This window comes from Peromyscus maniculatus, chromosome 3 (genome assembly GCF_049852395.1).
Source record: "Peromyscus maniculatus bairdii isolate BWxNUB_F1_BW_parent chromosome 3, HU_Pman_BW_mat_3.1, whole genome shotgun sequence".
In the NCBI taxonomy this organism is placed as follows: domain Eukaryota; kingdom Metazoa; phylum Chordata; class Mammalia; order Rodentia; family Cricetidae; genus Peromyscus; species Peromyscus maniculatus.
In genome coordinates, this window is record NC_134854.1 from 57,825,579 (window position 1) to 57,851,572 (window position 25,994).

Here is a 25,994-nt window from a genome sequence, read left to right on the forward strand (position 1 = left end):
TGCCCCAGGAAAGTCACATATCAGTGGTCTTGATTTTAATATAACTGAACTAACAGCATTTGCTAACCATGCCTCTGAACCAGAAGTATACATATTAGAATTGATTAGAATTTAAAAAGGCTCTTTTTTTCTGGAAGGAGTACACAGATAACTGTAGCTATATACCCAACAGAATCACTGTTTTAAGAAGGTAGATGCAACAAATAATAATCACAACAAATAATAATAAGGACACTTCAAATGACTACTTATATAATGAAAACGCACCAAATAATGGGACTTAGTAGAATATGGGCACATCTCCAGCTACAGCATCTGCATTTCTTACCACCCCTCAACCAAAGCAACAAGGTCATACCTACACAGCAGAGATCTAGAGAAAAATCTTTGCAAGAATGTCGTATTCATTAGCACTCACAGAAATTTTGCAGGCCACCATCAGATGAAATTCTGCAACAGTAGGTACTATGTCACATTTCACCTCAGGTCTAAGAGTAACTTCCACTCCATTTTTAAATTAGACATTCCACCCATTCATAATATAGCAAACATATCCTCCTTTGTATATTCCACCATGGCTCCAGAACAAGAGCATAAGCTGTGGAACCAGCATGGTTTCCCAGGAGGTGCTTCTCCCTCCACTACAAGAAGTACAGAACACACATAAGACGTGTAACCTGGAAGGAAAGGTAACCACCAAAAGTTGTTTATGCCATCTGCCAATGACAATTTAATGAAAGCATGATATGCAAAGAAAACAACTCCCTCTAAAAATAGAGAGGGGAGGGGAGGGGGAGAGAGGGAAGCAGAAAGTCACAGCTAATGTGGTGACCAGTCTGGAGAGTACAAGAGGATGGAGAGAGGCCTAGTGAGCACTGGGATTACCAAAACATTCAGAATATCCAGGTGATTCAACAAAGCTGTGGCCCAAACCATAAGTGACCCAAGTAATGCAAAGGCCCAAACCAATCTAAGGGTAACCATCAAAATACTTGGCATTTTAGGACAGAAAAAACTGAAGTTCTTGCAGTGTCTGCTTTTCTTGTAAATCTGAAATTCTGATTCTTCACCATAGGAAAATGATCATAACTGCGCACAGGTAAGTGTGACAAAATCCATATGGTACACTTAGTAAAATGTCTGACATAGAATATTTCTCAACACAAAGTTGAGTTTAAACAAAACAAAAACAAAAAACAAAAAAAAAAGGTACATGACATGGTAGCATACACCTTTAATTCCAGCATTCAGAAAGCAGAGGCAGGCAGGCAGATCTCTGTGAGTTGGAGGCTAACCTGGTCTACATAGAGATTATCAGTATTAGTACAACCAGGGCTATATAGAGAGACCCTGTCTCAAAAAGGAAAACTCAAATCATTTCAGCTAAATGAATCAATTAAAAACTACTATCCTAAAATCTTTTAAACTGAATGTTAAAATGCTAAAATTTAAGCCAAAGACAAGCTTGTAATTCAATCATTTAAAAATTATGAGGCTGGGCATAGTGGTACAATGTGGTGGTAGAAGCAAAGGGGTCCTGCGGCTACCCTAGGCCATATGAGATCCTGTCTCAAGGTAAAATTAAAGTTTTATAAAGGAAGATATACAAGGTAAGTTTTACATGTAACTCTTGGGTGCTGAAAACATGTTTACAAGTCATTACCCCAGTTCTCCATTCCTAGTAAGGGGATATGACAAGAGAGAATCATAGAAACACAAAGAGAAAGGTGAGCTACAAGAAGTCACTCCAGTGTTAAGTCTAAGGTGACAGAAAAGTATAATTATTGTAAGATTTTTCACAAACACACTGGAACAAAGCAATTTTGTAAAAGGCCATGTATTTTCTTAAGTGTATCTTGACCTTCAAGATGGTAAAATTTTTAACTCTATTATTCATTATTCTCTAACCAATGAAAAGAACTTAGCAAGAAAAGGTGCTGTGAGATGTTCTGTGTGTCCTGTGGGAGCCTGTTCTTGAGTTCCTCATGGCTTTACCCACCAGGTCCGCATAGAGGATGATTAGGACCACAAGCCTGAGTGCAGGTGTCTGAGATGGTCTGCACTTGGCTGTGCTGGGGAATGGTCTGTATGTCAAATTGCTCTGATTGGTTAATAAATAAAACCTGATTGGCCATGGATAGGCAGGAAGTATAGGCGGGACTAACATAAAAGAACAGGAAGGCAGAAGGTCTCACTGCCTGCAGCAACCGCCAGGACAAGGAAGGTGTAAAGTACTGGTAAGCCACGACCCATGTGGCAAGGTATAGATTTATAGAAATGGATTAATTTAAGCTATAAGAACAGTTAGCAAGAAGCCTGCCACGGCCATACAGTTTGAAGCAATATAAGTCTCTGTGTTTATTTGGTTGGGTCTGAAAGGCTGTGGGACTGGCAGGTGACAAAGATTTGTCCTGACTGTGGGCAAAGCAGGAAAACTCTAGCTACAAAAAGGTTTGGTAACTGCATGCCAGTCAGACTCCGGGTGATCTGTAAAGGCTAAAGACCTGATCTTCACAGTGTTGTTGTGCAATGAGGACAGGCGTGGGGCTGCCAAAACCTGGCAGGAATACAGTGCTGACCTATCATGTGCAAGCTCCTGGGTTCAATCTCCAGTATTAGACACAAAACAAAAACAAAACCCAGCTTCGAACTCCTTGCTTCACACTGCTCTCCTTGATGACTAACAGCACTCTATTTTCCTTTCTCTTGAACCCAAGCCACCCTATCAACTTAAAGAAAGTAGTTGATGTCATATCCAACATAAAGCTTGAAAAGATCTCCAGCCTTACCCTGCAGAAAGTCCCACTGGAAGCCAACAATCATGTTAAGTGTCCCATAGCCCTGAGATCAGCACCCTGTAAAGTCATACAGAGGAAGAGGCCATGTGACAGTCCCATACTGAAGTGTCCTACACATTCTAACCAGTCAACAATGCAGCTAGAATAGTTGGGCAAATGATTACAGCCAGCACCTCAGAAGACCTGACTCACAAAACTATGGGAACTAAAATGTGGATGATTGAAGCCACAAAGTTTGTAAGTAACAGAAAATCAAGTTTAAATAAAATTATCATAACTGTCAAGAAGTCAGACATACATATTTCTTCAACAAGTCAACAGATTTAAGAAAAAAATCACATTTTCAAACAAAAAGTGTAAAGGTTACCAATTCTCTAAATCTCTGATGACATGATCACCATCAGTGAAGATCATGACTGTTGGCTCACCTCACACAAATCACATGAGAACTTCTACAGCACGATATTTCAGATGTTACTATCATTCAGTACAGGCACATACTGGGTCTCTGGGAATGTTCCCACACATACTGTTCATTAGGTTCAGGAGCACCAAAGCTTGATGAGAACGTGTTAAGCAGCAGTACCAACAGGATCATGATACAACAACTTGGCTTTTTTAGTTCATCCTTTAAAACTCTCAGATAAAACTAGACAAGTGTACTTTGGCCATACAAGGTTGGAAGATCTGTTATTTCTACCTGTTATCCTTAGCTCAAGACACAATCAGGCCCAAGTATCCCTTTGTGGGTATCTAGAAATTCAAGAACATATTTACTCCCACATCTACCAATTCAAGGTGTCCCCTGCCAAATTTCTATTTTCTAAAGTTTGGTTCAATATATTAACTGTCCCCATTTATTCCAGGCTTCACTGAGCATTGGATAGCCTGGAACTTTGCCTTGGGTATCTGCCACATCTGTGCTAGGCCCTGAATCATCATCTCCTTGACTGCCCATCCCTTTCTGCTATAAGAATTAGTAGTACACACGAAACAGAACGGGGGGTGGGGGGGTGACTTAGTGCTATTCAAATTGACTGCAAGTGAGAGGAAAGTCAGTGAAGGGCCTTTCAAAAGTTACCTGAATTCTACTTGCCCTGTGCCATTCTGTCACTGCAGACTACAACCAGACTCTGAAAAAGAAGCACCTTTCTGGAGAACCAGTTGCTGGCTGACAGCTCTACCACATTAGCTGAAATAGTTAAAACTCTCAAGTCTGAGAAATGAAGAAACACTATTTCTGAAGAATCCGCTCATAAGTTGTGTGGCTGAAATACTTTGAAAGGCTAGTTTCACTTTAAGGATGGGAATCCTCAGTTAACTAAAACACTAAATGCAACAAAATCTAAGAATAACCCATTTCCAGCCCTAGATTCAAAATAGAAACTGTATGTCTTCTCAAAAATCCCCTTTAGGTCATGATCAGTACCAATAATTTCATGGATTTCCTTCCTTGACAGCAAATTCCAAGCTCTCGCGCGTGCGCTCTCTCTCTCTCTCTCTCTCTCTCTCTCTCTCTCTCTCTCTCTCTCTCTCTCTCTCTCTCTCTCTCTCTCTCTCTCTCCCCTGAGGGTAATTTTATCACTATTTAAACATTAATGGAACAGTAACCAAAGTAAAATGATTCTACATTCTCTAGAAAAAGATGAGAAAACACCAGAAAAGTAAGGGCTTGGTCCAGGAGTGATTGTTGTAAACAGAGTATTTGGGAGCCACTGCCTCAATCTGGACACATATATTAAGTACACTACAGAATTATACATTTCAGCCAACAATGGCTAAATGGACAGTGGATTTTGAAATCAAATATTTAAAATTTACATCTTTTCAGAATCATACAGCTGGGAGGATGAGATTGTTCATAGCGACCCACTTATTTCCTCTATTACACAGAACTCAATAAGAAAGGAATATTTTGTGTTTTTAGTAGACCCCAGTCTTACACACTTGGAAATGTGCAGCCATGGGTATGACAGGCATGTCACCAAGTAGGTGACATTTTGGAAGGTTCTGCTGCTGCTCAGAAGGGTAAAAACATGTATTTCTATTATCACAGTTTCAAAAGAGTGCAAAGCCGAAAAAGGAGCGCAAGGGCATGTGGTCCCAGGGCTCCCACCTTGTTACTGGGATAGCTACGGTCTTGTCTCCTCGCTGTCTGTCTCCAGACACAAGCATGCTGAGACAAATGAGCTTCCAACTAAAAGATGGGTTCTGCCTTCAGGGGAAGCCTGGGTTCCAGCAGAAAGCAACTGAGAAAGTCTTCAAAAGCTAAGAATTGTCTTCTTCTTCAAGTTTTACTGTTTTTTAAAAATTATTTTAACTTTTTAGCAAGAAATATTTTCCATCCAAAGAAACACTGAAAACTAAATTTCAAACACTTATAACTCCATTCATCATGTCATCTTACTTTCATTCATGCTTAAATGCAGATGTGCTATTTTCCATTATTTCATGCTCCAACAGTAATTTTTAACCTAAAGATCATTCTTCCGAGAAGCATATGAAAACTAAATTAGCCCTATGCATAAAACCCTACATGAAATCTCTTCTGTGTCCTAAACCCGCCATGCAGCCAGACACTTCCCAGCCAGGGCTCTCCTGCGGCACTGCGAGTTAAAGGTCATTCAGACTGTACAGCGATACTATTGGAGGCGCTCTCTGACTCTGCCATGGACTACCATGTGTTCATCTTTACACACTAGCATTTATTATTTAGTCCCAATAATTTATCATTAATCTACCATTAAAATATGCAACCTACTGAAACTAAAGCTGACAGGTCAGCCACATCATGTTACAGGTTTCTGAAGACATGCTCCAAAAGCTTACACATTCTCTCTGTCATTTTTGCATTCTTTTAGCATTGTCTACCATCAAAACCTGTATTTATTTCACTATTAAGCAATATCTTAAGTAATATAAGCCACTGTACTCCAAAATAGTTTTCCTGCCTTATTTTGCAGCCTTCTGCTCATCTTTCCAGTGCTTTTCACTGCTACCTGGCTAACCTACCTTCATCTTATCATAATCCAATCAAAATTCCCAAAAAATCAAAAGTGCCTAAGCAAAGATCCCACACTATTCTCAAACTCTTTAGTTCAGTAAGTCAAAAGCTGGAGTGAATTTGCATAATAATATGTTTCTGTGTATTGTTGGTGCTACTAGTTCAAAAAGCAGTATATCCTGAATTTGATAGTCAATATCCTGAATTAATGATCACACAAATAGGTTATTAAGTGAAAATTACTGAATAAACTCAGCAGCTAAAAAGCACAGAATCTAGTTATTATCCACAGTGATTCTCACTCAAAAGGTATAGGTAAGCAATCCCTAAGCGAATCTGATAGGCAATCAGCTTCAGAAGCTATTAAACTAAAGGCAATTCACAAATCACCTAAATGATGCTAAGGGTCTTCCATAACTTACAACCAAATCAAAGGGATTCTTCTACTCCATAAAATAAACCTTCTATTATAGCTAAATCTTCCTCTTCATATCCCTGAAGAATACCTTGTCCATTAATTTCTTTATTTCTTTTAATGACAGGTATTATCTCATAAGCTTCGGACCAATGGTGCAGTTGGTGCTGTGTAGTACAGCTCCCCACATTTTCCACCTCTAAGGAATCTACAAAGACCCAGTTCATCAGCATGCTAAATATATTCTGAACAAAAATGACACCTTTTTAGTGACCTAAATAAATCTTGTGTATTCTCTATTAAACTAAAATTTCCAAAGATGTATACTAAAGAAAATGAAAAGACCAGAGGGCTCTGTGTACATGATAAAAATAAGCCATTTATAGAAATGAATGTGACTGTGTTAGGGTAGAGAATGGGAAGTGATATGGATGTAACCAACTGTTTTATTAAATAAGAAACACAGAAATAATGCAAAAGAGAAAGCCGAGAGGTCAGAGCTCAGAGCCAAAATCTCACCCTTCCGCCTGCGGTGTCCCAGCTTCCCGAATGAGGGCTTCTTTTCCTGTCTGTTAGTCTATTTAAAGAGACAGAACAAGCCACAGCTATCTCACCTCACCAGTTCCTCAGCTGGTCTTGTTTCCTCAGACTGGAAGCTTCTGTGTCCTCATCCCAATAGCTCTCAGCTGAACTGTGTTGCTCCAAAGCCTGAAAGCTTAACCAGCCAAATGCTTCTAGTTTCTGGTCCTCACGCCTTATATATCTTTTTGCTTTCTACCACCACTCCCTGGGATTAAAGGCTGGCTTTCTGGGATTAAAGGCGTGTGCCACCACCGCCACACTCTTGCTATGGCTCTAATAGCTCTGACCCCCGGACAACTTTATTTATTAACATACAATCAAAATCATATTTCAGTATAATTAGATTACCACCACATTGTGACAACTAACAGATTCAAGATTTTCTTTTGGAATAAAGACAATGTCTCAAAATTAGACTGTAACTATGGCCGCACCATTCGCTAAACACACAGAACACTGTGAAAACTATTCTTTATAGCTGACCTTAGCCAACAGGCTGAGAAGCAATAAAACCTGTACTTTAAATTGTATTCTATTAAAGCTGCTAAAATATCTCACTCTATCACGTTAAAATAGAATCCACAAATTATCCATTTTTAACATATGGAAGGATTAATTCACTTAATAAGCTAGAAACACGTATTGTAATAATTTGTATATTCCATGTATTAATGCCTAATGGAATTTAAGTTGCTTCATTATTATCACCATTTTTAATATGGATTTTGTTTTTAAAGCTGTAGGAACCTCATTTGATAAAGCTAAAGCCACTGTAAATAAGGGAATACAGGATAGCTTGTTTGCACTGTTCTTAACTATAATCTTTATTCATCATGGCAGAATTAGGGTCATCTCACTGTTGTTGGGAACTTAGAAATACTAGTTTCCGTTGTCCAAAGACAAACAGACCCCCATCTACTCCAAGAGCAGAAGAATTGCTGTATTTGTGTATGGCAATGTCATACTTAAATGTCTTATTATGAACAATTGATAAAAATAAACAGCTACATTATTGGATCATACAATTAAACCAGAATATATACAGATTACATAAATTGATATGTTTCTCAAAGAATTGTGTGTGTATGTTGTAAATGAGGACAAGTAATATAGTAAAATGTTAACAACAGCCAAATTTCAACAAAGAGGCATTTAGTCTTTTAGTAGTAATATTATTCTGAAAACTTTAAAATTATGTAAAGTTTAAAACATAATAAAATAAAATGCATCTATTGAGATTGTATGTCTGAGTCTTATTTTTATTTGTCTTTAAACTAGAATGATCTCTGCTATTTAATTGGGAAGTATAGCCATTTATATATAATATAATTATATATTTAGCATGCATCTTTCTACTTGTGTCCTAGCCATATCATCTTGGCTTTTTTCTTTCTAATCAATTATTCAGTGATCAACTTTATCTCCTCTGGCAAGTTTTTTATCTATATACTCATTCTACTGTTTTAGTGCCCTAAGGATTAAATTATGAATTCTGAACTTATCGTAGTTTATCCTAAATATTATACATCTTCACATATGCTGTAAAAAACTGCTGCCAACACAGATTTGTTTATCAGAAATATAATCTTTCTGAAACTATTGTTATGTAATTACCCCCATATGTTATAAAATTATCATATATGGTTATTAGTTGTGCTTTAAGCATAAATGAAACCTCATCAAAAGATAAATCAACAAATTAAAAAAAGTTGGTATTTCACTCTTGCCCACATATTTTTTTCCTGTAATTACCATCTGATATCACTTTCCTTCAGCTTAAAAAACTTTCTGCATTTCTTAAGTGCAGGTCTAAATTCTTTCAGCTTTAATGCATTTGAAAATGTGTTTTATCTTTACATGCAGTTGATACAATATTCTAGATTGACAATGTTTTTGCATTTTTTTTTCCTGGCACTTTCAAGATGGCATTCATTGGTTTCTGGCTTATGCAGTTTCTGATACAAAGTCAATGATAATGTTTATCATTTTTCCCCCTACAGATAATATGTCCTTTTTTTCAGACTACTTTTAAGATTTTTTGCCCTTTGTTTTTCAGGAAACTGATAACATATCTAGTGTTGATTTTCTTTGTGTTAATCTTGCTTGGGATTGATTGGACTTCTTGATCTATGGGTCTACATTTTTCAACAATTTCTTCTGATAATTTTCTGCCCTAATCTGTCTCTTCTCCCTCTACCACTACAACCACATATTTGTTAGAATGAAAGAAACTATAACAGGGAGACTGGCTTTATCCATTTTTGGTTGTGGTCTGTTGTTGCACTATGCTTTGGTTTCGATAGATTACATTAATCCACGATCAAGTTCACTGATCCTCTCTAGAGTATACAATTCACAACTTCCTCTGTCTGGTGATGTTTTCATTTCAGATATTCATTTTTGTGCATTTTTAGTCTGCTTATGTGTGATACTCTCAGACTTATGCACAAGTATTATAACTGCATGCTAGACATTGTTGTGTGATTATTTTGTGTTCTGACAAATAAAGCTTGCCTGGAGATATGAGGGGAAAGCTAGCCACTAGTTAACCATAGAGGCCAGGCTGTGGTGGCACACACCTTTAATCCCAGCACATGAGAGGAGGAAGCAGGAAGATCAGGAGTTCAAGGCCACCCTGGGCTACATGAGACTGAACCAGTCTAAAAGAAAAACAGAGCCAGGCAGTGGAGGCTCACACCTTTAATCCCAGTACTAGGGAGGTGGAGACAGGATCTTGGGCGACCATTTAGTCGGAGGATTCATAGAGGTAAGAAGTTTTTAGTGGCTGCTGCTCTGCTTCTCTGATGCAGTGGATATCGCTCTATATAAATAAAATGCTGATTGGCCAGTAGCCAGGCAGGAAGTATAGGCGAGACAAGCAGAGAAGAGAATTCTGGGAACAGGAAGGCTGAGTCAGAAGATGCTGTCAGCCGCTGCCATGAGTACCAACATGCTGTGGAACTGCCGGGGCTTGGCTACACTCTGATCTTTCAGCTTTCACCCTAATATCTGACTCTGGGGTTTTTTGTTTTTTGTTTTTTTTTTTAATAAGAGTAATTAGGATCACACTTCAAGACATTGTGGGTGTGCATCATTATTGAGAATCTGGATTCTTTTATCTTACTTTAGACAGAATTTATATCTGTCAGTCAATTACTTAACAAGTGGATCGCCTCGATTCAGGATGAACTTTGGGGGTTAACCTTTGGGGCTATGTTCCTAAGGCATGAAGCACAGGATACTTTAGCATGTTCTCCCTCCATTCCTAAGCATTTGCATACCCTATCAGAACCTCCAGTCAGCAATCAGTACCACAGTGTCTGTTTTCCGCTAAGGCTTGTGCTGCGTTTGAGCAGAAGCTCAGGCAACTCTGCTTTAACTTTTCTAGGGCTCCTTTTGCAAGCAATTTCTTCCCCTCCGGTATCCTATTTCACAAATTTCAGAAACCTCTACATCCCTGAACTCTATTCCCTGATTCCAAAAGATAGTCTTTTGGACTTCACTTCTCTATGGCAATAGCTTAAAAAATATCCACCAAAGAATCAGGAAGAAAGTGGGACTAACCTCATCTGTTCTCTCCTTTCTGCTAATTGTATTACCTAAGTCCATTCAGGGTTATAGTTACTTACTATAAAAAGTCATTTCAACATGGCCAGAATTAGAAGTCCAACAATATTTGAAATTGCTTTAACATGTTATTTTATAACATGAAAGGCACATTTCATTTCTATGTGGCAGATAAGCAAACCAGGATGGAAAGTGTTAAATAAGCAGCTCCAACACATAAAGATATTTACTCCAATATACACATTTCTCAAGCACCTACTGCAGGAACATAGTAATTGACATATTAGTAAAAGGAATCCAGAAAAAGTACACTCAATCCATCTAAACAGGGCAAATACACTGCACCTCGATCCCAAAAATAAGTCTAGAAAATGAGTTACTAAGAATCAATCTTATTCAATCTACCAGAAGCGTGCATATATTCTCAAAAATGACTACAATTTGCATTCATGATTTATCATTGCAAACATTCCTATTTTCTGTGCAAGTGATTTCATTCCAACAGTTACATTTTTCAATTCTCTACATGTACTTACCTTTTGTAATATTAAGTAGATCTTACCATTTCTACTTAGCTATGTCAAACTTGTTTCAGCTAACTCTTAATTGCATTTCTAATTTTCATCTGGACAAATCAAATATATTTTGCTGACAAAGAGAAAAAAATATAATGTACTTTCTAAATGCCATGTCAGCAGTATCCTATCAAACAGTAAATGCAATTCCTTCAATCTTCAACAAATAAAAGCGATACTTTTCCAACCCACAGATTTCTTCTCATCTCACAGAATAAGCTGTCCTGTCATTTAACCCAATGCATGGAAAAGGTGATGGTAAGAAAACAATCAGTAAAATTAAGCTCAGCTGTATTCATGAACTAGCTTTAAAACACTTTAATATTTATTATCTCTCTCTTCTTCCCCCAGCCCTTATTTTCTTTCTTTTGAAATGGGGTCTCAATCCATAGTCATGGCCAGCAATGAACTTTCCATAAACCCCAGAATGGCCTCAAACTCATGATCTTCCTCTATTAACCACCCAAGTTATTTATTAGCTAACCATATGACTAATTTTAATGGAGTAAAGAACTTGTGAATAGAAATGTGATAGTATCTATCTTTGATTGCTACATATTGAGAATCAGCTCTTATTTTTAAAGCCTAACCAAAATAATAATAATTAATATTAATATTAATATTAATAATAATAATAATAATAAAAGTTTATTAGAAGTCCTTTATAAAGATGGTAGAAATTACTGGCATTCCCTTTCATTGAAAACTTCCTCATCCAGTTTGTGCTTCCTAAGGTACTAATTTAGATCACTATTTACTATTGTTCTACACTGCTGTCCCCAATCAAGATAACAGCCTTTGCACAAAACCCTTACCTGCAGCACATCTTGGATCTTCACCCACACATCTGCCATATCATATAATTTAATCTCTTCCTGCTGCATTGGCTGGGATCCAACAGAGTCCTGCAGGTACCCCAGGACCACAGAGTGTGCTGTGGCTACAGCATTAAACTTGTCAAACAACAGCTCCAACAGTTCTAGAAGTAACCTATGGAAAAATAAACAAACAAATAACATTTACAGAAATGCATATAGCCATACACAAATGGTTTACACTGGCCTGCAAGAAAAAAATACCAATTCCAGTGAGCAACACATCACCATGTAGCAGATTTGATTTCCAACAGCTATACAATAATCTAAGTAATCTTCTAAATCTATCTAGTCCCAGATTACTGTCACTAAAATGAAGATGACTTAAGAATTTATAAATCCAATGTAAAGTCCCTAAACCGGGAGCCTAATAAGCACAGTTTCCTTTTTAGCATATTTGAGGTTATAGAATCACAACTACTCTGTATTGATACAGGTAGTCTCCAACGAATTCTAACAAATTTTTTAGACAGCAGTTCAAATACCACACAGAATATGCTATTCCCTAGCAACAAATAGAGTGCTTTGGTAAGGACACTAATCTTGTTAGTCATGGGAAGCTGTGCTTACTATCATTCAAATGCATGGCCTAAGGTGTCTGAGAAAAAAAAAGACACCTGCTAAGCAATCTGACTTTCACTACAGGGAGCAGCTTAGGCATCCACATTATCTCATTTATCATAGTGAGATATGCTGGACACATATTATTACATCAATACTACACACTCAAGGACACAAAATGAGGTTGCAAGGCAGCTGGTCTGAGAACAAAAGTTGATTTCCAAGCCAGTGCATTTAGCCACCTACCTCTCACTACCACTCTAGAATACAGATGTATATTTAGAGAAAGCACAGAGCTTTCTGTCGTGATACAAAGTAATTCCTCTACCACTGAGCTTTATAATTTCACTGATCACTTAGACCTGGAATTATTCCCTCCTCTCAACTTGGAGAATAGTTCAACCTAGTTTTAAGGAACTTACCACATGTGGCTTAACAAATATGGGTCACATTTACCTTTATACAGGTATTCTGCCTCCCCTCTCCATTATTACTTTTTCAGAGTAGATTTTACATTGTATATTTCTATACTCAAGAGCACTTACAGCATGTTTAACAAATATTGGCTGAATAAATTTAATGTCTATATGATGAATGAGGATTTAATAACTTGGAATGCGAGCCTCACTGTACGTTTCTCAGTTCCCAGATCCTTAACAGACTGATAAGCCAACCTCAAAGTAGAACAGCAAAGCAAAGGTACTTTATGGCAGTGTCAATTAACAAGACTTTACTGCCATAAGTAGGGGTTTCAACTATACTCTCACAAAAAAACGCACAGTATATTACCTATTCCTGTGGCTTTTTTATTGCCCAACTGTTGTAATTAATGAGCCAGTGTGACAGCCCATAACTATCCTATGATAAAACTCTAATATCTATTTGACATTGCAATTTCAGCTAGAGAGAATCAACAGAATTTATGTAGTGCTTCTAGCCTGCAGTATACTTGCATAATCTAGAAATTACACATTGAGTAGGTAAACAGGAACCATCTTAACATTTGGAAGATAACTTTATCTTCTCAATGTCAGCTCAGATTTATACCCACATGTGCCAGCCAGTTTTCTGTATTGGAGAGCCATACAAGTACCAGCAGAAAGAAGACCTGACTGACTAAGCACAACAGCCCAAACAGTTACATCAGTGGTAAAAAACAATGGACATAAAGCTTGTAACTGAGACCAGACACAGAAAATAGTGGGCCAACTGAAGTGGACCAATTTCTACTTAAAATTGCTGTGAAGTAGATTAGAATACAGCTCCAAAGTATGAATCTGTAAACAATATGCATTGTTTTTTCAGAGATAGGAAAATAAGAAACATTAAAGCAATGTACTGACTTTCATAACTGTTTTTTTTTCCAACTCTCTTGATAACAAACTCTCAGAGTTGGTATATTTCTGTTATTGTTTCTGTCATGACGATGGTTATATCACCCAATGTTCTTTCAGACAAAAAGAAACTTTAATGGCCATATTGTACTTAACAGTGTTTAAAAACACATTAATCAATGACATTCAGAAGTCTAGAGGAAACTGTGGTCCAGCATTCCAGTAGTTTGAAGTTCTGGGTTCATAAACTATGAACTAGCAAGGGAGCACAAATACAGGAAGTGAAAAAAACCACACTAAGTAGAGTGATTATCTCCAAGACCACTGCCCTCCACAGCTGTGCAACTTCTCTGCCAGATACCAGAGCAGCATAATGAGCAGAAACAAGGCTCTGTTAGAAAAGAGAAATAAAATGGAAGATCAGATTCAGTCTCAATTTCCATTGAGGAAATAATAACCCATAAAAATTAATGCTAACACAGGGTCAGCTTCAGCCACGCCTGTATGCTCAAGGTCAAGGCAGGCCTGCCATTATAGTATGGACATCACAACTCCAAAGAAGAGGGGGAGAGGGAGCGTTAGCTGGAAGGAGATGGGCCAGACCTGTGAAGCCTGCACTGGTGGCTCTACCTACTTGGAGCTATGAATCCACTCAAGGAGGGAAGCTCAGCTATGCCTTACAACAGTACAACAAACTGTAAACAGTAAATAGCCCTACAGCTACAAGTGAAAACCTTAGTTTTTGTTTGTTTGGGTGATTTCAAGTGATATCATCAAGAAAGGGAAAATTCAACCCACAAAATGAGAAACAAAGCTATAAACCATAGCTTCATAGAGGACTATCTGAATTTTCCCAGGGGCCTGCCCTGAGAAGATTCCTCTCAGTGTCCTGGGGAAGACTCTACATCCAGTGTGGGGTTATCCGAGAGAAAAGAATCTATGTGCACCATGCTCTTTTGTCCACTTACTTTATCTCTCTGTAACAAAATTCTATCTATACAGCTTCAGTTCCATCCTGACACTCAGTTCCTCTCTGTCCCTTCTTTTTCTGTCCTCTCATAGTTTTAGTAAGCTTCTATGCTTCCAATCTCATCTTCGTCTTCAGTTTCTCCATCCACACACATTTCTTCTCTTCCTGCTCTCTTGACCTGAACCAATCCTTACTCTCTACAAAAGATCTGCCTTGTTCCTTTCTCTCTGGCAATGTGACTCTGCCCTACCATCTACAAAAACTCTGCCTTGTTCTCTTTTCCCCCTGGCTGTGGGACTCCGGCTGGACCAGGCATCCTGCCCCACCCTTCACTCTACCTTGTGGTGATATTTCTTTTGTGCTCTAATAAACAAAGCTTGCCTCGAGATCAGAGGAAAATGCCAGCTATTTTAAGTAAACACAAAAGTCATGCAGTGTTAGCACACGCCTTTAATCCTATCACTTGAGAGACAGGGATCTGTCTGGAGCTATGTGAGTTCAAGGCCACACTGGGAACAGAGCTAGATGTGGTGGCACATGCCTTAAATTCCAACACTAGTTAATCATGGAAGTATGGAGGTCTGTACAGACAGACAGAAAGTGATAGCTTTGGACAGGAAGAGGAAGTGATGTAGCTGAACAGAGAGAGGGAATCAGATGGCAGAACAGCAGGGCATAAAGATATGGGTAAACAGGAAGTATCTCACTCCTTCAAAGCTGCAGAGTTGGTGGGGTAAGGTTAGCTGTGGCTGTTCCTATTCCTCTGATCTCAGACTTTAACCCCAATTTCTGGCTTGAAGTTTTTTATTTAATAAGACCTTTTAGAAATTCTGGATATGCAAAAATCCTTTGTTCTAAGTCAAATTCTCTAAAATGCCATTTGGCTAGTCTGGGGAAGGAAAGTCTGAGCTTCATTTGCACAAGAAAAAAAGATATGCATCACAGTCGGTCTGTCTCCTAGGCTCTGGAGGAGTGTTACCTAGTAGATCAGCAGTAGGTCTGAGAAGTTTATGCTTTTGTTCTATGGCCTAGTATATGAGAGCACAAGAATTTCATAGCAAGAAACAGCTGCATATTAAAAGCTGAATAACACCAAATATTGCTTAATAAATGGCTTCCCTCTAGAAAAATTCCTTGATGTTTCTACGTGTAGCTTTATTATATACAGCTGAATCTCTATAATATACTCTTGCGGCTTGCAGCAGAGGACTTGCACCTAGAATACAAAAAAAAAATCCTTGCACCAAAGTTGCTTGAAATTTTACACACACACACACACACTATACACACACACACACACACACACACACACACACACACACACACGGGCACAGATTTAAATACACATTATGGCAAAAAAAATACACATCACTGGCTATTGAGCAATACACAGAGGTGAAACATCATTAGTTATCAGTGACATATAATGAAAATCAAAATGAGAAAACATTTTGATCCACCAGACTAAAACAATAAAAAAGACAAACACAAAGTGTTGTAACTATCACACAATATTAGTCAGATTGTAAACTGGCACTTTCTCCACAGAACAAGCTTTCAAAGTTTCTCAAAACATTAATTAACAGTTACCATATGGACAGAGACTCCCTTCCTAGAATACACACGTAATTGAACAGAAAACATAAACACACAAAAACTTGAACACAAATGTTCACAGAAGTATTAGTAACAACATCAAAGATCAAAACAATCTAGTGTCTAAACAAGACAATGGGTAAGAAATTAAACAATCTATGAGATGGAACAAACTTTTAAAATAGTCTGGTAAAGAAAAAGTCAAAGATGGCTGCCTACTTATAAGAAACATCTTGAGGGCAGAAAAAGTCACAGATATACTATTGGTTCTTATTGTAGGAAGAAATGAACTCATGAAGTATAAGGAATTTATAGTGTGTGGTGGGGGAGGGGGTATTCTGGAACCACACAGTGGTGATAGCGGTCAAAGCCCATCACTATGTTATAAACATTTTCTAATCACTCTGACAGAAGGCCTACTACCAAGACTTAAATGTTGATTCATTTTGGCTCACAGTTTCCAAGGATTTATCCAATGGTTGTGTAGGCCTATGAGCTTGGGCAGACTTCATGTCAGTGCCCACAGACAAAACACAGTCCTGAAGATGTATCTCTAGTGACTTACAGCTTTCAGCTGGCCTCTACCTTATAGCTGCATCATCTCCCAAGAATGCCATCATATTATGAATCCACCAAGAGATTAACCCATCATTCAAGTCAGAACTCTTGAAATTTAATGTCAACATATCCAGAATATATGATTGATACTAATTGTCCAAGCATTTCTTAGTCTAATCAAAATTAACAATTGTATGCTTTCAACAAGTGAAATGTAAGGTATCTGAATTATATAACAAAATAGCTTAAGATCTAACAGAGTAATAGCTATGTCTTGAGTGAAAAAGAGACAAGTGTCTACAATTCTACTCTGGTAAACATGAAATACACAAAATAGCAAAGAAAGGAAACCAGCACCTCAAAAAGAAAACTATACTGAAAACTTATTCCTCTGAATTCTGACTACTGAGAAGAAATTAACTTTTTCACTCATTTGGATTTTTTATCCTTTCATAAATAGTATATAAGAAATAAAATATTTGTAGTATGGAGGTTCCTCCATAAAAGTAGAACTACCAAGTGTATGCTCCAGCCAGATGACACTTAGACTGTAATGGAAGGGATATAAGTCAGCACACAACAGATGTATCTGTACATTGACATCTCTTGTGGCACTATTCACAATAGCTAAGTTATAAGATCATGCCCATGCCCATCAATAAATGGATGGATAAAGAAAATGTGGTGTATAAACACAATGAAAGTTTTATTTTAATTCTTTCTCTCTCTCTCTCTCTCTCTCTCTCTCTCTCTCTCTCTCTCTCTCTCTCACTGTGTGTGTGTGTGTGTGTGTGTGTGTGTGTGTGTGTGTGTACTGAGACATGCTCAGCATATGTGTGAAGATCAGAGAACTTTGTGGAGATAGTTCTCTCCTACCAGCTTTATGTGGGTTCCAGGGAATAAATACAGATTACTACATTTTCACAGTAAGGACTCTAACCCACTGAGTTATATCATCGCCACCTATAATGATCCTTTATTCTGCCAATTATAGGTGCAGATGATATAGGGCTACACAGAGGAAATCCTGTCTCAAAAAAAAGAAAAACAAAAAACAAAACACAAAAAATGAAATAATTCAGTTTTTAGAAAAATGGATGAAAACGTTAAGTGAAAAAAGCCAGACTCAGAAAGACAATTATTTCATGTGTTCTCTCATGAGAAATCCAGAATTTATTTTATACACACACAACACACACAATGAAAAAAATCAACTCCTCCAAGAGTCTCTGACTGTAAAACCAAGAATTACTATCTGATCTAGAAGCCTCACAGAGATGCCATAAGGCTCAAAACAAGAATACAGACAGCAAGCTGAGGATAGACAGAACAGTAATAAAGAAAGCAAAGGGCTCCAGATCCCTTTGTCTGGGATTCTGGCTTGAGTAATACCAATAATGTTGGATTTCCTCTGAGAGAGGGGAGCGGGAAGGAGATGGATGGAGGAGGGGAAAGGGATCTAGAAGTGGGGAGATTAAAGTGAAGGTAGAAATTTAGAAGGACACTTTTGGGTTAGATCTAGACATATTAAGTTAACGGAGCATGCCCTTAGGTACCTGACATGCAAGTCAGGAGCTCAGGAAACAAGCATATACTAGAAGTGTAAAACATCGATTTATTTAAAAGGTGCTATGAGGCAGAGATACTTTGCAGAGTTAGATAGCAAGGAGGGATATAGCCAACACTGTGGAAAAGGGAGCACTGAAAAGAGATGATTAGGAAGGTGCCAGAGAGGAAGGAGGCCAGAAATATTTTTAGAAAACAAAGGAGGAGAGAATTATCAGCAAAGTCAAGGGCTTCAGAGAAACCAGATAAAGGAAAGAGAAATTTAGAACTTTCAGGTCCCCCAGGGTTTCAGGGCAACACTAGAAGGTGACCTCAGGAGTAAATGGCTCCTAGGTAAGACATATTCCTCAGCAGCATGCACTCTTCTTAAAACAGGAGAACTTTAACAATAAGAGGATGTTTTCACGGGGGCATCAATGAGCAAAAAAAGAGACAAGAAGTTGCCCGCATGAGCAGTACATGAGTCTGTGCTAGTCTGCCCAATTTGAAGCTACCAGAAATAAATACAAGACTGGGAAAACACACTTGGGATGAAGGTAACACCCAACAAAGCCCCAATAAAATCACTCTCCAGTCCACTCTGACTGCAAATGTTTAGAAGAAGAAACAAAACATATTGCAGTTAGCTCAGCTACACAAGTGCAGTCTGGATCTCAACTCCACCACAGATAGAGTTGACAATATGACACATAAGACAGTTAAATTACCTAACTCCGCTTATTAAACTGCACTCCTCAAGGAGAGGCAGCAGAAACATGGAGGTTTACATTTCAATTAACTACAATTTTTCTATTCAGGGAAAAAAAACAGCTTCACAGGTTGATTTTCCTAGAGATGTAAATCAGAACACAGCACTAGGCCTATAGAACATCGTGAAAGTAATTATGAACAGAGGGACAGGATGACAGAAGGCCTAAGCACCAGGGTAGAGCACTCCCATGAGAACGCTAGGTTTAAATACCAGCTATCTACAAAATAGCCATGAGACTTTCACTAGGGTTCCTCAATCAAAATTCCCTAACTGCGAAATGATTAAGTTAGTAGAATTTGGTCTCTGTCATATGGCCAAAAGAAGACTGACCTAATAAAAGCTAGTTCTCTCATTCCTCTGTGTTCCGGCAGTCTTTCCAAACAAAAACTATAAAGTAGTTCAACCTTGCACTTCCTCTTTCTCTCTCTCTCTCTTTCTCTCTCTCTCTCTCTCTCTCTCTCTCTCTCTCTCACACACACACACACACACACACACACACACACACACGCGCGCGCGCGCGCGCGCGCGCGCGCGCGCGTATAGCCTCCTAGGTAGAAACCACGGGTCCAGAAATGAAGACAGAGCCCTATTTTGTGCTTCTTTGTAACCAGACCTCCCTGTTAACACATGGGCCAAAGTCCAGGATGGAGAAAATGGTCAAAATTTGTAGCATCTAAAATCATAAGGAAATGAGGGAAAAAATGAACAATGTAGGACTGGAATACTATCAAAAGTCTAGGATTTAAGATGCCAATCTGCATTCATCCTTCAATTTGTGGCAGGCAGCAAAGGCTGTCCAGAGGTATGAGAACCTTGAAAAAGTTAAGGATGATATTGGTGCTGACATACATATGACAAATATGGTGACAGCCTCTCTTTTCTCATTACTCACAATATTCCAGGAACTGCATTAAAAATTCTGTTTGATTATCTCATTTTTTTCTCTGAGCTCCACTTTAGGAATGGTCTAAAGCTCATAGACAAGAATAGAACAAAAGAAATTATTTATCCCAATGTTTCTTTCTAGGGGAAAGGGGGAAATAATTTATCAGTGCTGCTCAGAGAGACATTTGGACTACAATTCCTGGGAGTTAAGGCTGGCACAAGTGCCAGGAGAACTATCTGCCCTGCCTCTGCCTCCTTGGTACATGCAGGATTCCACTGCTGCTCAGCTACTAAAACACCTCTTGCTAAAGTAGCAGTAAGTGGTTTGCTCTGGTTACTGTAGAGCTGTATGATAGACACCCTTCACTCAAGGGGCTGCAGCTGTTGCTTCCACTGGCCACTCTCTACTTCTCCGTCGTCTACTGGCCTCCCATTCCAAGGCTGCTACTTTCCTCTCCAGTAGCGCCTTCTAAAAGCTTCCTCAATAGCTGACACGAACTCTTCTCTGCCCTCAGGTCTCTCTTAGTAAGTGCACATCATCATCATCATCTGCCAAGACTTGTGAGCACACTTCCTGGATCACTACCACGAGTGAGCAACAAACCTAAGACTTAACATGACCTAAATGGAACCCATCATATCCTCCTCAAAACCTAGTTCTCCATGTTACATCAGTAGTCACAGCTGCCATGAGAAACCTTCACCTCCTCTTCTCCCTCGGATCAAATATTCACCAAATCCCTGTGAGTCTTTTCACTCCACTGTCACCGCCACCTGCTACATTCTTAAAACTCTCATCTGAGTTACGAGGACAGTTCTCAAACCAGTGCATTTTCCTCCAGCCCTGCCTCTGATCTTCTAGACTATTAACTCACTGCTTCTGATTTGCAGCTGCATACTAGTAGTTGTCATAATACCCAGCAGTTAGTAAAGGGATGTTGTTGAAGGAAGGAATGAAAATGAAGTCCCCAGAATAGGAGTGAGACGAGGCAAATTACAATAAGTGGCTTAAAAATGAGTGGCATAGATTAGTCTCCTAATTTTAGAAGCCCATAATAAAGTTTTCCTCACTAAATTATGTTCTCAAAAATATAAGTTTATCAACTAAAACATGAGAACATAGGAAGTACAGTTCTATAACCTGAAAGATGCACATTTAGAATTAACTTGAATAATACTTGCAATAAAATCTACTTTAAATTAAAAACACCAGAAAAGTGTCAAGAGAGAAGCATTCATTCATTCTTTAAACATATATCCAGTTACCTGCAGCCATCCGCCAGGCGGTAGTGGCACATACCTTTAATTCCAGCACTTGGGAGGCAGAGGCAGAGATAGCCTGGTCTACATGGTGAGTTCCAGAACATCTGAGACTATGTAAAGAGATGCTGTCTCAAAAAGCTAAAATAAAATATTCAATAAAAAAACAAAACAGCCTTCTTCTAAATGTATAAGTAAAACATTAATTCTCCCAGTGTTGCTCCTAACTTCCTATCTGGAACATCCCTGTGGTTCCCATCCTCAAATGCCACTATGCAAAAAGACAGAGAGCTGAGAAGAAACTGTCAGGGAGCAGCCACTTACTCTTAACAACAAGAACCCATGGTACAAAGGCATTCCATCAGGCTGTGAAAATGTTCAATATTTAAGGTGAGATAAGACTATCTGAATCTAAATTTAACATCCTGGGAACCTTGGATTAGTCATTTGGCTGGAAAACTCATGTTGGCAGCCAACAAGCTGCCTTACTTGGTCACAAAGCAGACACACAATGAAGAAAATTGGTTCTGTTCTACTATTATCTGCTGAGACCTTAAGATCAGGGTTCTCCATTTTCCCACTGACAGACAAAGCAATAACCACAGAATATTTATCTCCCTACTGTTACACTCTAGAAGGTAAGGAAGTACTACACTCAGAGTTAATATTTTCTATGAACATTAAAATAAATCAGTCATCAACTGTATCATATCAAGATGGTCTTAGCTTTGCTGGCATGTATTTCACAGAAACATTTTCTTAATAAGCTCTGATAACCTAGTATCTTTCATTTTAAACAGGACATAACCTCTATTTAATTTTCAAGGTTATCTAAAAGCTACTTCTAAGAGGCAGAGATGATTTTTATCACATTACTTCAAGTAAAAAAATAAAGATACTATTTGAAAAATGCTGACTAATTCTCCATCTGCACTATGAAAAGAACAGAACAACACTATTAACGATACACAGTGAATGAAGACTAGCAATGAACAGCCCTGGCTCTAGTCTGTTCTTCCCTGTTTCCTTCCCTCCTTGTCAAATAGGGCTTCTGAATTCAGGAGAGATGACCTTGAATGAACTTCTAATTCTAATGTGTGGCAAGGTAGTGGCCAAAATTAGAAAATAGGTCCTGTCCTTCTTCCTTTTAAATATAAATATCAAAGTTGCTCTTTTAAAGGCATTTTCCCTATTCCAAAGCAGTACTTCATAATAGCAGAACATTAAACACAACTACCCATAAACCTTCTTCTGTGTGATAACATACCTTAAGGTTCAGGATTCTTGGTACTAGGTTGTATGTGACTCTCAGTGTACAAATGTACATGCCACTTGTATGGTGGCATTCCTGCTGAGCTCCTGGCTTGGCTCCAGAAAGCAGCACCTAGCCCTAATCCTTCCTTTGTTTAGCCACACCTTTTGTTTCTCATACCTTTTGTTTCTCTTATCACCCTATGGGAATCTTGTTTGAGAGTCAAGGATCAGAGAGTCCCCCAAGGATCAAAGGCCTATGCAAAACTTGGTCCAGGAAACCTGGAAAACCGAGGTACCTGATTATAATTCAAGTAATTTGTACCTGGCATTTTGTCTCTGGGAACTTTTTTTGGGTTGCTTTGAAGGTATGGAAATTAACTATCTAAACTATAAAAAAGAGTAAATAAATATGCCCTAGGTGAAGGGAAGAGTGCTTCAGTCCTTCGAGGCTGGACCCCTCTGCAGCCATGATAGGCTAAATTCATTCTTAAGATGCCTCTGTGTCTTCATTCCACAGAACCCTGTGTATCCACACAGTCGTGTAGTGACCACACAGCTACACACTTGAGTAATTTTTGAGGTAACTAAATTTGAGTCTAAAGTGAGCTAATCAGGACTCATTTCCTCTGTGGCTGCAGATCCCATTCCTGAACAAATTCAGTAGCCTCTGAGAGCCTATCATGAATCACAATGCAGGGGGCATGCAGCAAGAGAATGGGTATGTCAGTACAAACACTTCCTCAATCTGAGAAAAATCAAATTCAGGTCCAGGAAAGGAGGTAGAAACCCATATATATAAGGTAGCAAACTTACACAGTGAAAGAGGCCACTTCTAATCTTAAATCTACCACCAGTAAGCTTTCTGAACTGTCAAATTATTTCAGATTTTACATCTCTTTGGACAAATCTGGGATTAGTAATAATATCCCTCCTGTGATGAAGCCAGTTGTGAGACTGACTCAGGTGAGATGCCAAATGGCAGCCTGCTTTGCAAACCGGAGTGCATGTCTCAGAATCACCTAACAGAGTCCTTATGGCCAGCCCTGCACCCATACTCCAGTTTACTCACTCCCCCTTACTATTAAGATACTATCTTCTTTGTCTCTTTATCATAGCTATTTACCTGTTAAAAGTATTAGGCATGATCCTAAACCACACCACAAACACAAATTTAACCCCATCTTACAAACTCATTGGACCATAACAAGGGGGTAGGCCAAAAGCTTGAGGGGTCCAGATAGCCTGAACTATACATGAAGGGGTTTTGATCACACCTGCATTGCTCCTACTCATCATCAAGAAGAAATTCTCAATTGATCAGAGTATTTGTCTGTCCATCTGTCTGTGAGGTGACCTTGATACAGCATGAAGGGTGACACTGAAATACAGTTATAACAATCCATGAAAGAGATTACTCTATTTCCTTATTATTATTAAACATTATTCCCTTAACATGTCCAATCTCTAATTTAAACCTGATATACAAGAGACAGCAAGAACAGATTGTTTTTCAACTCTGTCAAATGCAAACAAAGCTTTAAGAAATTTATTATTGAGAAGTAATTCCAGCCGATTCAATCACAAGCCCTTTTTCTAGAGACTACAAGCAAAGGACAATGTACAACCAGAAAGCCAGCAATTCAACTTCATGTTTACAAGGTAACTGTGAACATACTGATATTTCTAACTCACTTCATCTGTTATAGAGCTGTTAGTAATTAACATTTAAGTCTTATTAAAAGTACAGAGACTTAAGATCATCCATGGTAATGAATTATCTACCTTAGTTAACAGTAAGTCCCACACTCAAAACAACTATTTCCTTTCATTTGTTTAAAAACAAATAGTACAGTCATGAATGATACATGCTCATTAAAGAATGGTGGAGTTTCTTCACTATGTCCCTAGTTCATTCTTCATACCCTTCAATATTTAATAGCTGGGTGTATTTAAAGCATGTTCTCACTGATACGTGTAATCAAAAGTAGAGATTCAATCAAATGGAATCATAATCACTGAAGTTAAATTTACTTGCTTCCCGCTTGCTTTGATTTGAATTAACTCTTCATCTAAATCGCATTGAGGCCCTTCCTGATTCTAAGCATGTCCAGGTGCTACATGCTGTGCCTGGGAATGGCTACCAGAAGCCACAAGGACAAATGCCTGACCCTGCTTCAAAGATGATCTCAAATGACTTTTCTGCAAAATAAAGTGACCAATTTCTACCAGGTCCTGTGTTTTAGACACTCAGAAGAAGAGTAACTAATACAGACAGAAGAGTTGAAAGGAAATGCTATTATCTGAAAGGGAAACACATGCCTGATTCCAGCCATAGGACTAAAGAAATAATGAGAAATATTTCATTTTTCTCTTGCCACAAATATTGTACTTGTACTATGAGTTAACCTTGGAATATGAGCCTTTTGAGTTTCTCATACATAAAAACACTTTATAAGCATGCCTTTTGATATCTGTAGGTCCTCCTACTAAGTTCTAGACTCCAGATTTTTAAAATATTGTAAAAGTATACATTTTCAAACTTTATAGGAATAATCCTATGCATTTTTGAAAATGCTACAGTCTTCACAGGCTGAGAGACAGGAGGTGGGGGAGGTGGTGAGAAATGAGATGAATATTAACCCTGGAAGGAACTAAAAAGTGGGTAATGATTGGTGTTAGAATTATTCAGCAAGCACAGAACTACCCTGTCAATCAATTACAGGACAGACACATAGCAGGCCGAAATGAAAGGAGTGAACAGCACACTATGATCCAGCACAGTAAGTAGGATTGGATTTAATGTACATGGCTCTCCTTCAGAACCATGTAAACATAGAGCAGCCCTCACACATCTGTGGTTTTCCTTCTGTGGTTATCAGCTACACATTATCAACTACAATCCTAAAATGATACAGAATATTTGAGAAACGATTCAAGAGTTTTAAATCTGTGTACCATTTCTAAGCAGCAAGATCCTTTGATTGAATAGAATAGCTACTCTGTTTAAAAACTTAGCCACAAGATGAGCATGTTGGTGCACTTTAATCCCAGTACTGGGGAGGCAGAAGCAGGCATTTCTGTGAGTTCAAGGCCAGCCTGGCCTACAAACCAAGTTCCGGGACAGCCAGAGTAGTTATACAGAGAAACCCTGTCTCAAAAAAAAACAAAAAATAAATAAACTGTTAGTCACTTAGTAGCTATTTATAATCTGTGTGGCCTCTGTATGTATATAGGGAAAAACATCAGAAAAACTGAAATTAAGAAGATAATGAAGAACCATAATCCAGCACCCTGACTCAGTAAGTGTCCTTTGTCTGACTTTGTGTTCTGCACCTATTCTCAACCCAGCTTATTTTGAAGCATTACATCCAGACATAATTCAGACAGCATAACAACTTATTGTTATACAAATGAAAACTGTAATCTTACTCATGACAAGAAAA

At 38.3% G+C, this 25,994-nt stretch overlaps 1 protein-coding gene across 3 annotated transcripts in view; it reads right to left on the bottom strand.

The window, feature by feature from the left end:
* Positions 1 to 25,994, bottom strand: part of Exoc4 (exocyst complex component 4) — an 810,377-nt gene that overhangs the window by 647,550 nt on the left and 136,833 nt on the right. For all 3 annotated transcript variants that reach the window (XM_076566558.1, XM_006990369.4, XM_042273016.2), the window contains exon 7: positions 11,757 to 11,931. In XM_076566558.1, coding sequence (XP_076422673.1) covers positions 11,757 to 11,931 — 175 coding nt within the window. The remainder of the gene's footprint in view (positions 1 to 11,756; positions 11,932 to 25,994) is intronic.